This window comes from Canis aureus, chromosome 8 (genome assembly GCF_053574225.1).
Source record: "Canis aureus isolate CA01 chromosome 8, VMU_Caureus_v.1.0, whole genome shotgun sequence".
NCBI lineage: Eukaryota > Metazoa > Chordata > Mammalia > Carnivora > Canidae > Canis > Canis aureus.
The window spans coordinates 9,403,470-9,415,928 of NC_135618.1; the positions used below are offsets into that span (position 1 = coordinate 9,403,470).

General features: G+C 35.1%; 1 protein-coding gene across 1 annotated transcript in view; it reads right to left on the bottom strand.

The window, feature by feature from the left end:
• Positions 1 to 676: 676 nt before the first annotated feature.
• Positions 677 to 12,459, bottom strand: part of ADGRL4 (adhesion G protein-coupled receptor L4) — a 109,929-nt gene continuing 98,146 nt past the window's right edge. The window contains exons 14-16 of the mRNA XM_077905156.1: positions 4,014 to 4,105; positions 2,507 to 2,675; positions 677 to 2,106 (exon numbers count right to left, since the gene is read on the bottom strand). Coding sequence (XP_077761282.1) covers positions 2,044 to 2,106; positions 2,507 to 2,675; positions 4,014 to 4,105 — 324 coding nt within the window. The 3' untranslated portion in view covers positions 677 to 2,043. The remainder of the gene's footprint in view (positions 2,107 to 2,506; positions 2,676 to 4,013; positions 4,106 to 12,459) is intronic.

Genomic DNA, 12,459 nt, shown 5'->3' on the forward strand with positions numbered 1-12,459 from the left:
GGCAGCTTAAGATAATATTCACTTATTATCTTACAGTTGTGGAAGTTAGAAGTCCAAAATGGGTCATCCCAGGCTAAAAGAAAGGTATCAGCATGGCTGACTTCTTTCTATGGGTTCCAGGGAAGAAGCCATTTCCTTGCCTTTTGCAGCTTCTAGAAGCTGCCGTCATTCCTTGGCTTGTGGACTGCTTCTGTCTTCAAAGCCAGCAATGGCTGGTCAAGACGTCTCAGACTGTATCGCTCTACCACGTTCCCTTTTCTCCCTCCCTCTCTCCCTCCTTCATTGATAAGGACCCTTGTGATGACATTGAGCCTGCCCAGATAATCCAGGATACTCTCCCCGTGGCAAGGTCAGCTGATTAGCAATCCTCTTCTCCATGTGCCCTAATGGTAGTATTTACAGATTCTGAAGATTATGGCATGCAAGTGTTGGGAGAGCCATTACTCTGCCTACCATACATCATTTGTATATGTCGATTGAACAGATTGGTTTTTCAATATCACATTTTTATAACACTGTTCTATAATGACATTTCTAATAACGGGTCACAGGCTTAGCATATAAGAGATCAGAAGATATAATGAAAATGTATCATGGATTCTCTAAAAATGTAGAAGACATATCGGCGAGTAGTTCATCTTTCTTGAGCAAACGACTCAGCAAAGCAGTAGCTGTATTCATTTAGATAACATTTTATTTGTTAAAGTAAGTTTTGACAGACTTCATTTTAACAGCTGGAGAAATTAATTTAAAATCACAACATTTAGTGTACTGGCATACTTCTACAGGTAGGTGCAATTACATGTTTTTTGAAATAAAATCACTGCTTCTACATTTTAATGAGAAGATTTGAGGATAGATAGAAGCCATACATTGAAGCAGATATGCTTTAATAGATAGTAGGAAACTGTCAGAAAATAGATCCACTGTGAACATTTCTACAGTTCTCAGGGATTTCTTTGTTATAAATAACATTTTTTAAATGTGTACTTTTCTGAACAGAAAAAAATAGCAATTCACTTTCTGAATAACTTTCATATTTACAATGCCCTTTTAAGAATAGTAAGTTAAAAGGGAAAATTGTGATGTGAACTAGAACATCTCTAAAATTAAAAGAAATAAAGAACTCACACAGACTAGCCTAATGAGATATAATATTTTTCACTAACTGAAAAGGTTATAGAATACTTCAGCTTTATATACACTATTTTTACATTTACAGCCTTGAACAATATTATAGTTTGACACATTTATGTATTACTGATTAAGCATATGAAGTTGTGATCAATGAAAGGAGTACAGAAACCGTATATACCCCACTATGGCATCACCTAAAAAAAAACAAACAGGACATAACTGTTTGTCATTTCCATCTGTAAGTTTTGTGTCTTTTTTAGAACATTAGGAAGGAAGATGGATATAACAAATATAAATCTAAGTTGTCTTAGTAGAAACTTAAGTTCAGAGCAATCCACGCAATGGCAAGATGTGTTTGTTCAATTATTTTATCTATAATTTCTCATTTGGTTTGCAAAAAAACGAGTTTACTCAAAATACATCTCATTGTTATAATAACCATTTCCTTTTTCCTGCTTTTCATTCTGCCCTTTCATCCTCTCATATTCCACTTTCTGTAACAGAGCTCATTACCAAGGTGATAGGGGACTAGTTTCAAAGGCAACATGAGTCACAAAAATATCAATCCAGTGGTTCCCTTCAGGACATTCATATATTTCTTGTGTTAAAAAGAAAACCTTTCCTTGGGCGCAGTGATATCACTCCTGAGAAACCAATTACTTTTCACATATCTGCAATACTGTTTTGACATAACTAACCATGTCGCGTAGGAAAGCAAACTATAGCTCTCTGGTACACAATTAAGATATCTTACCTACAGTTCCTACACTGGAAACAGAAAAACTGATTTAAAAGACTAGCTAGTAATTAATAATTGGGTAATTGGCTCAAGTCATTTATACACATTGGTCATCCACAGCTTGGCTTTTTTATGTGTAGTAACAATTATCCATAGTTCTCTATTTTTTATCTTAAACACCCAAAACAACAAGGGACATTTTTGAACAATCTATAATATTCTTCTTGGATCTAAAAAAAAAAAAAAAAGAAAAAAAGAAAAAAAGAAAAAAAAGGAAATGTTAAACATAATTGCAAATCACATTAAGTTATTTTCAAATCACATTAAATTGTTATATTTGGTTTTCAGAAGTATTGTTTTCTCATTGCCTATCAGAATATGCTCAAATGAATACAAGCTATGTTTACATTCCTAAGAGCAAGTTTTTTTTTTGAAGGTCTATTTCCATATGAACAGCTGGGTGTTCTGATTTTGCTCTGAAAATGTCCTGTATTTAGGCTATAAAGGCTCAACATGAATCCATGAGAATAAGAATTTTGATCAATTTGGTAACTGATACTACATGAATAGGGTATAGGGTTCACCAAAATTAAAAAAGCAAATAAACAAAAATAAAACAAAATTGCTTACTTTTCTAGACAGGATGCACAGGAATAAGAAAATGAACATCCCCTGGAAGGCATTGCTGACCGTGAAGAGGTAAGCCGTTACCACTGATGCGTGCACAACATGGAGAACCCCAAAGATCCAGGTGGTGCCAAGAAGGAAGAGGAGAGCAAGGGCTCCTCTGGCACAAGACCTATAACATGTTAGAAATGTTTCAGTTAAGAAAACTACATATAAAGCCCCCACACCCCTAAACCCCTCAAATTATGTGGGCAATGAGTGTTTGGTGCAATTAAGAAATCTGCAGAGACCAAAAGATTATTTTGAAACTGATGAATTATTAATTCTAGCTTCACGGGACAGCCTTTAGGGTGTGTTACTGCCCCGCGGCAGGGCTGTGCTTCCAAAAAGATTAAAAGAGTATTTTTCAAGGAATTTCCTTAATCTTAAAATATTTTTATCTGGTGTACTGCAGTGTGTGTGCTTTGATTTCAAATCAAATGTTGCAATCATTCCTGAAGGTAAGACATATATCTGTTAGGAAGTATTTTCCCTTAGAAGCCTTGTAGACTGCGTGGATTTGGGTCAGTACCTGCGCGTGACGTCAAAGGAAGTTTCTGCTTTTCTCTCAGGTTTAGTAAAGAAAGTATAGGAGTAAATTTAGATTTTTTTTTTCTTCACTGCTGCAATATAGTTATCTCAAAATAAATTCAGGTCAGAATACTGATTTCTTAAAAATTAGATGAAACACTCTTACATATTTTCAGTCTATTGCCTAGGACTTTGGGAAAGCAATATTCAATCCTGCTCACTGAGGACACTGCTTTGAAAATGAGGCAACTAATGATTATTTTCTTATTCATTCTTTGTCCAATCATTCCGTACCGCAGAAGATGTTTTAGTGGTATACCCTCAGAAAATGAGTCATTTTCAACTTTATTAAAACCAGCACACTACATGAAGCTATGAATGGTGAGGAGTAAAAAGAAAGTAATCGATCAAACGTTTGCTAAATCCGAACTATAAATCTTGTGCGAGGTATTGAAACTCCAGGAGTGTTTCCAAGCAACACAAACGTTAGTTGTTTCTAACATTCCCTATAGTACACTTCAGTTTTTCCTGAACAAACCATTTTCAAGGTCTCAATAAATCAGTTTTAAAGAGAGGGTTGAAGGGAAAATCATGGCAGCATGCAAACTAGGAATCACAAGAAAGAAACACAGTTACTAAGCTCCGAGGAATGTTTTCCAAAGAAAATCACGAAGGTCTCTTTTGGCCTTAAAACACAGCCAGCATCTTTTCTTTCAATGGGTATGTTGGAAAAGAATGCTTCACTTACCACTTACCATCTCATCTGTCGAGACTACAGTCTTTTTAGACATATTAATTGCTATTTAACAATAAGTATTCTGGATACGGCAGAAAAAAAGTATAAATAATGCTTTAAAAAATAGTCCTTCCAAGAATTATTTGTGCCTCAAGTCACTAAAGCTTTTCACTACTAAAGAAATAGAGTTTGAGAGACATTTACCTTATGTTCTCATAGCAACTAACTTCTGGTTTCAACCCCGCAGTGTGACGGAAAACTTTGTATATGATAAATCCAAACGCCAAGAGATTAACCTGAGAAAATAAGTGAATTCCAAAAAGAGATGATTTTCACAGTCAATTAGATACATACGAAGGAAGTAGATAAAAGATTTCAAATAAGATAGAAACTAGAAAATTGTGGGATTTTTATGTATATTGCAAAGTACAAACCCTCTGGTAGATTTAAGGAAGCAAATCTGTGGCTGATCTTTATGGTATCACTGAAAATTGTTAGTACAAATGGTGGTACAATGTGGCAGGTTGTATTAAACACCCTGTTCAAGGAACTTCTTCAGATGTAAGATCACATCTACAGATTGATGAGGATCATCTGCTGCCAATAATAGGATTCATCTACATATTAAATTGCATTTTGGTTTGAAAAACTTTGTGAATATTTGAGAAATCAAATTTTTGTTCATTAAATGATATGCTGCTTCAAGGAGAAGTGTTAGCGATAATTCCGTCAACCTTTAAAAAACTAAACTGGAAAAAAGATATTCAGAGGAATTAGAAAACCCAACAAAACACCTTCAATTTCTCTTTTGCTAGAAAATGCTTGGGTATACTCTTTTGTATGGTTCATCTAGCTATGTCTCCTAAAGTTTGTGTTCAGATTTCCTTTCCCTAAATTTAACTTCAGAAACTTTCAAAATATTAATCAATGAAATGAATGTTTATCCGAAGGTATATACTTTTTACTAATATTTATCATTCTGTTATTTATATTTCCTATTATGGGCTAAGTAGAGTACATATAATTTTTACTCCTTTTAAACTGAGCATTACGAGAAATATCCTCTTTTCCTATCATTTTGGAAAACTTAAAGTCCTATTTCTGATGCCAGATGACTAAATCAAGGGTGTATTTTAAATGTGTATCTACTTTAATATGAAAATACTAACAATTAGAAATATTAGATTATAAAAATAATTTGTATATTGATCCTTTATTGAATATATTTTATTAATCCAAACAGATTTTTTCAAAAGCCATTTTGTAATAATAGCAAAGTGCAATAATATATATTATTGTATATATATAGTATATTATTGTAAATTATTACCTAATCCTTACAGAAGTATTTCAAAAGCTTAGAATTATGAAAAAAAATTTTTCTTCTATATTCTAAGAAGTTTTACATAGCTTCTCAAAGTTTACTAATTACTATTATATAAAGCAGTATGGAAGAATGGGTCAGATAATTTCATGTTGTCACTTCTCCATGGAGAGGCCCTTGAGAGAAAATCTTAAAGGAATAAGAGTCTATTCCTTTCCTTCTGCTTCCAAATGTCCATCACTTCTAATTATATGATTAATTAATTCTAATTACAGTAATTCTTCCATACAAAGAAAAGACTTCAGCAATTGTAGAGGAGAGACAAAGCATATTAAAAGTGATTGGATGGATAGTTTCACCCTGTCTTAGGCTCAAATAACTAACTGAAATGATAATTTAATAATATTTAATTTTGTGGGGAGTCTTTACTTGCAAAAGAAGGATACATAGAATTTTCTAGGTTTTTATAGCTATAGCTTCTTTAAATAAATTTGGAAACAATAATTGTATTTAATTTTGTGAATATGGGTATATATTTTTAAAATAATACAAAGTATTAAAATTTGGTTAGTATAAATGATATATTTCAAACCATGATTGGTTAGAATAGTATTGGTTTGAATTTTTATGGAATGTTCAATCTGTTATCTCAACAAAGAGTTATGAGGTAAGTTTAACAAAAAAAATTGTTTTCTAGATGCATAATCTTTCCATGTGACTGATTGTTATATTGAGCAAAGTTTCTTAAACTCTTTTCAATAAAAAAGGTTTGAAAATAGTTGCTCATACTGCTGTGTCTTCTCAGAAGGCCATATACATTTGAAATGCTGTTCCACATCATAAGCCAAAATAGCGAAGGGCATAACATTCCCTACGGGTGATACAGTTCTGGAAAGTACATTTTTCTGTACAATAGGGAGAATGTTTACGTATGTAATAAAAACCAGGTGCTTCTGGACAAGTAGGAGACTAATTCTTACTCCATGATCTCATACTTTCCCAATTATAAGAGAAACAGATTAAAATATTTTTATCAAAAGATGTTACTGTTTTATGTAATAAAAAAAGTCACAAACACATTGATTTTATTATCCATATTCATTGGTACTAATACAAATATAGGAAGCTTTTTATATGTATTCTAAATATTTTATAGAAGGCCCAAGCCTCCGGCATAGCGGTTAGGAGTGGGTACATATTAATGAACACAATAGGCATCGTCTTTTGTTCTCATAAACTTGTTAAGAAGATATATAGTAAGTAATGACATAAATACTTATAAACCTACAAACAGTGATAAATGCTATCAAGTCACAAATTTGGATTACTAGGAGAGACAAAATGAGGGTGGATTAGGATAAAGGTTCGGGAGGTACTTCTCTTAGGACTTAGTATTTAAACCAAGACCTACTAAATTATGATACATTAACAGATCAAAGAATCCATGAAGCTTGAGAAAGTTGAGGGTATGGCAAGTCTTGAAGGAATTAGCAAAGGCAGCTGGGGTGAAGTCAACAAAGGGAAGGGTAATATGAGAAGAGGTGAGTGAAGTACACAAGGATGAATATTACTTAGATTTTACCTTAAATGCAAAGAGTTTTAGTTTATTCTTTCACTCAAGAACACTTACATATTTAAGCCTTTTCCTTAAGGAACTTAGAGTATAATGGAAGAGATAACCAGTCAACAGGCAAGTAAAACACTATTCAGTAAGTGCCCGGTGTTTGTTTGCAAAGAAGAGCAAAAGAACACAGGTAGTGACACCTTAACATCCTAACACTTTAGGATTTCTAAGCCAGTCTTGAATGACCAGTAAAGCCAAAGGAGAGAAACCCGGAGAAAGTGATTGCTCAGTATAGCAGTTCATTGGACCAATCTCTGCACATTCACTCATTTTTTAGGTGATCGGATCTTATGGCTCAAAATGTTACCCTTACATCCTATCTGATTGCTTCACTATGTCTAATAGGCATCAGGAGTTGAAAATGTCAAAAACCAAGCTGCTGTTCTTCCCCTCAAAGAACCTATTTTTGCTTCAATCTTCCTTACCTAAAAAAAAAAAAAAAAAAAAAAAAAAAAAAAACTAATCTCATCCTTCAAGCAGGTCAGCTTTATTCATCAGCAAACCCTTCACCTCTACATTTAAAACATACTCCGAATGTGACTACCATTTACTGTCTGCACAGCGCCTATCCTGGGAGAGGCCACATTGTGCCTCACCTGGGCTATTGCAAAAGCCCCTAATTGGTCTCTCTGCTTCCATCCTTGCCCTCCTACAATCTGTTCTCTTTATAGCAGGCAGATTGATCCCCTTAAAATGTAAGTCAGACCAAGTCTCTCTTCAGAACCCTCCGATGGCTTCCCTTCGCACTCAGAGTTAAACCTAAAGACCTCACAATGGGCTGTAGATTTGAAATGATTTGGTTCTCACTATCCCTCTTCTCTCAAGCCCTACTTCTCTCTCCTTTGATCACTTCACTAATTCACATTGGATTCCCTGTCCTTCCTCCAGCATACCAGCAGGCCTTAGGGTGCTTGTACTTACTGGGCTCTCTGGTATTCCCGAGGCAAATTCCCTCACCAGCTCTGTTTAAATGCCGCCTTATCCATACACTGCCTCCCAATGTATGCTTATTAAAAAACTGAAACCCAAATGATTAAATCAGACCTGGAGCTCAATTCCATGGACCTACAGATGATGATGGTGTCCTTCACTGCTTTGGACAGTGTAAGTTCTGCATGCAAACATGTTCTTCCCTTGCCCTGGTCAATAGGACACTGAAAAAAAAAAATTCTCCTTGGTCACACTTTAGTCAGCCTCAGCCATGCGCCTCGGTGTCCATCTCTGCAGAATTCAGTTTTAGCAGGAATCCTGCTAAATCAGCTTAGAGAGAATCCTACTACCACCCTCCCTTGGTATCTGGTCATTCTCAATATCTAATTAAATTCCTCATCTCCCACCCTTGATGTTTGATCACACTGGCCCACCTTCCAGCAAGAGTCCTGTTAAATTAAATTTAGCAAGAATTCTCCCGACCCCAGCCATCCACTCTTAGCAATTTTGCACGCACTCCCCTCTCCCCACCACACCACCTGATCCTGTAAATCCCAGCTGGCTTCATTGTATTCAGAGTTGAGCTGAATCTCTCTCCCCATCGCAATAGTGTTGACACCTATCACAGTAGTCCTGGAAAAAGTCTTCCTTACCATTTTAACAAGTGTCAGAGTAGGTTTTTTTTTTCTTTAACGAAACTCGCAGAGACAAATGCAACATCATATTATAATATTGAGCAAATTTGGGGTAACCGGAAAAATTTGTTTTTGCGGCTTTTACACTGCCTGTGTTCCCTCTTTATCTGTAAATATATAAGCTACTTTAAACCCTTTTTAAAATAGACTGAAAAACCATAAATAATCAGCATCACCCAAAGGCACAAGACTTGATTCACTTAGAGGTGGAGATTAAGTTGAAACACCACATTTTATATGGCATGGAAAAGTATTTTCTGGAGGGGATGTTTTATGAAGTAAGTACGAAGAGTGTGAGATAAAAACAAAAGCCCCAAACAAGATTATATAGAATTAAAAAGTATTTCTGATAGTAAATGGTTTGCAGTTATTCCAGAAGTAATGACTTTGAGGCTAAATAAATATGGGCATTTTAGGCTAAATAACTGGAAAGATACTACTAGCATTGTGTTCACAGGCAAGGCTACCTCGATAACTGACTTGAATACTTGCGCGATTCTTTCAAACAAAAGAAAGATTGTTAATATGAACCATAGTTAAGGGAATGGTGCTTTTAAGATGATTCACACTTTTGCTCATTAATATTTACCTATGTGTGCTGATTTTATCAGCTGTGGTTCCCTCATTATTTATCTCTAAATATTAGTGCCACAAAAGCCACAGAGGCTAATGAATGACTTGCAAATGAACAAGGTCGTTTGTTGTCATTTTTGTTTCAATTGAAAAAAAACAAAACAAAACAGTTTTAGCTTGCCAACTACAAGTCCTTAATACTTGGCGAGGAATAAGCAAGACAAGACCGTTAGGTGGCAAACGTAAGAACTCTGAAATTCACTGTTGCATTTGAGAATACAGCTGTGAAGAAAAAATAAATCATTCAAGTTGTGAAAACTTAACCCTTGAGAGAAACTGGTATTTTAAATTTAAAATCATTCTCCTGGCTTCATCTTAAGGAATATTTATCTACACGGAGATCTGTTTCTTCCCTTCATTGATATATGCAGTTGCTTCAAAGTCTGGCACACATGTTCTGATGTTTGACAGAGTGCATTAAAAATTTTTAAGTGCCTTATTTTTTTTTAAACAAGAAACTTAAACAGATAAGCTGTAGAGAGAGCAAGAGCTAATTCTGAAAGATTTAGACCTACAGGTACATTCGACCCAAGGGCTTCAAATTCAGACTTCAAAATGAAGCATCCCAATCAGTCATTTTTCTTTTCTTAGTCTTTTTCTCAATAATTGATGAAGCCATCTATATGCTGATGTCAGATCTTACCAAAAGAATGAGAAAATGTCTCTTACAGCACTCTTAGACCTATGCTTTAATTTTTCACATACATCAAATTAGAGTCTGGTTCATTTAAGAATGTGTCATGATCACAACTACTGTGTCCTTTCAAATAGTTTTATTACCTTTAGACGAACTGGCCTAGTTAATGTGCTTCTGCCATGGACAGAGGGTAGATTTCTACTAACCTATGGAGAGGGCATTAAAAACAAAAACAAAACCCACCCACCTACCCACACAACCCCCCTCCCCCAAACAGTGACCCATTCTGCATCCCTAGAGCACCGCATAGATGGTTCAATAGTTTTCAATGGAAGCTTTTCAAATCAAAGGATATCCTCTCTTAATTAAAGAAAAATATCTACTAGCAACATTGGAATCAAGGAGAGTTTTGCCTTCATCCTGATTTTATTTCTCCACTGGAATCACACCCTTACATGCCTTAGAATGCTAAACGCAGAGAGTATCAGAAAAAGTGGGGTATGTGGTGAGCAAAAAAAAAAAAAAAGTCCCCTCTTCCAAGAAAACAGGCACAACTAATGTCTGCAGTTTGTGAGTACAGCAAAAAGGATGGTGCCGCTGGAATACGGTTATGGACTTTAAGATAAAGATGTTATTCTGGATTATCCTGTTAGGCCCAATGTGAGCATGTGAGCCTTTAGAAACGAAAGAAGACAGAAGAGATTCAGCAGCCAGGAGCTACAGAAGAGGGGCAGAAATGGAGGTCAGAGAGAACTGAAGACAAGGGGGGTCCTCAGGTCAGGCAGGAAACGTGGGAGGCCCCTACAAATGGAGGATGACCCCTGTTCCACAGCCAGCAAGGAAATCAATCGCATGAAACTGAATTTGGCCAACAACCTAACCAGGAGTGGAAACAAATTCTCCCCCAGAGCCTCCAGAATGGCTGATGCCTTAGTTTTAGCCTAGTGAGGCTCTAAGCAGAAGAAACAGCTGAGCCACACTGTACCCAGACTTCTGACCTCCAGAACTGTGAAATAATAGATTTGTTGTTTGAAGCCACTAAATTTGCGGTAATTTGCTGTGACAACAACAGAAAACTAATGCAAAGTAAAAGACTTATAAATATAAAATAAAAGTTACATATATATATATATGAAATGCCCTATAGTGTTTCCTATATTTTAAATAAGAACTTAAAAAATCCAGTTTACAATAAATACTCATTTACCAATAACTCATTTATTATAGATGTTCCGGGTATTTGGTGAGTAATTAATTATGTCAAAACTTACTTGTGGGTTCTGTATCTGTGTTTCTTAAAACAAAAAGATCAACAAATTATAATTTACTTAAACTTACTGAAAACTTCCTTTTCAGTAACTCATAAATACAGTTCATACTTTCAAGTACCTGTCACATTTTCTTCTGTATAATGCACACATGTATAGGCCCTTGTCATAAGGTTGCTTCATTAGTAAATAAAAATACAAAATGCCAGTTAAATTTGAATTTCAGATATACAACAAATAATTTTTTAGTATAAGTATCTCCCATACAATATTTGGGGCATACTTAAAGACTAATTTGTTGTTTAGCTGAAATTCAAATTAATTGGGCATCCTATGTTTTGTCTGGCAGCCATAACTTCATAGCTTCAAAATTATTTTCACATTTGATCCTTTTTGTAATCTGAAGACACTGGCTTCATTGTAGAAAACCCTAAGGACATTACCCTCTTCACATACAACAGTTTGAAAAGAGATCTCAAAGGAAGAAGGGGAAAATTTTCAGATGCTGCAATTGTTGTGTAACCTGAACATGTGTGTATGTGCAGAGACTGATAACATTTTCTTAATGTAAGTAGAGGATGAAAGCACATATAAAAGGTTTGAGCCTAGTAAAGAATACACCCAGGCCAGGTAGGACTCCCTCCCCTCTGAAACCCCTCAGTGTGCATCATGAAGCTGTGCTGGGAAGCAATGGATTAGGTCAGTACCTGTTAAAAAAAAAAAAAAAAAAAAAAAAAAAAAAAAAAAAAAACTTTTGTTAATAAACTAATGGCTAGAAATAAAATTTCCGAAGCTTAGATTTTAAATTACATTAGTATAAATTTAGTGAAAACTCACAGAAATTATGGTGCCACAGTATTTGTTGACTTGTTGTCAGAATCATGGAATGGAGTGACTTTTCCCCCTACGTATACCTACATGATGCTGCTAGGAAGCATCTCTCTCCAACATCATGAGCCCTATCTTATATCACATTCCCGAGGCTCAGGATTGAGCAGCCTTGGGAATATCTACAGACTTAAGAGATACTCCTTGGCTCAGGTTATTCACACTTGGCTCAGGAGAGAGGAGTCCAGAGAGACATAGGAGTGCAGTCTATAATTCTATGAAAACTATATTAAGAATAATGTGAAACATACTGAAACAATCTGAAACTATAATAGATATATCTAAATAGTTCTAAATATTATCTGAGGAGAGTATCCTTCATTGAGTATCTGAGCTATTAACAGCATTCATGGTATTAATACCTTGAGGTTTATACTTTAGAAGATAGCAGTGCTCTCCCACCAAGTATTGACTGCTGGGGTGTACAACTAGATGGACCGCTGTTCTGGCATAAACTAGCATTTGCAGGTAGTTACAAACTACAGTAACATTGAGATGTTGAGTCGGTAACAAAAACATAATATTTATTGAGCGTTTTCTGTGTGTTAGACATTATTCTAAGTGTTCTTTATTTTTAACTCATTTCATCCTTACACCAACTTCATGGAGTAATTCTTCTTATTATCATTATTTCACGTATATGGCAACAGA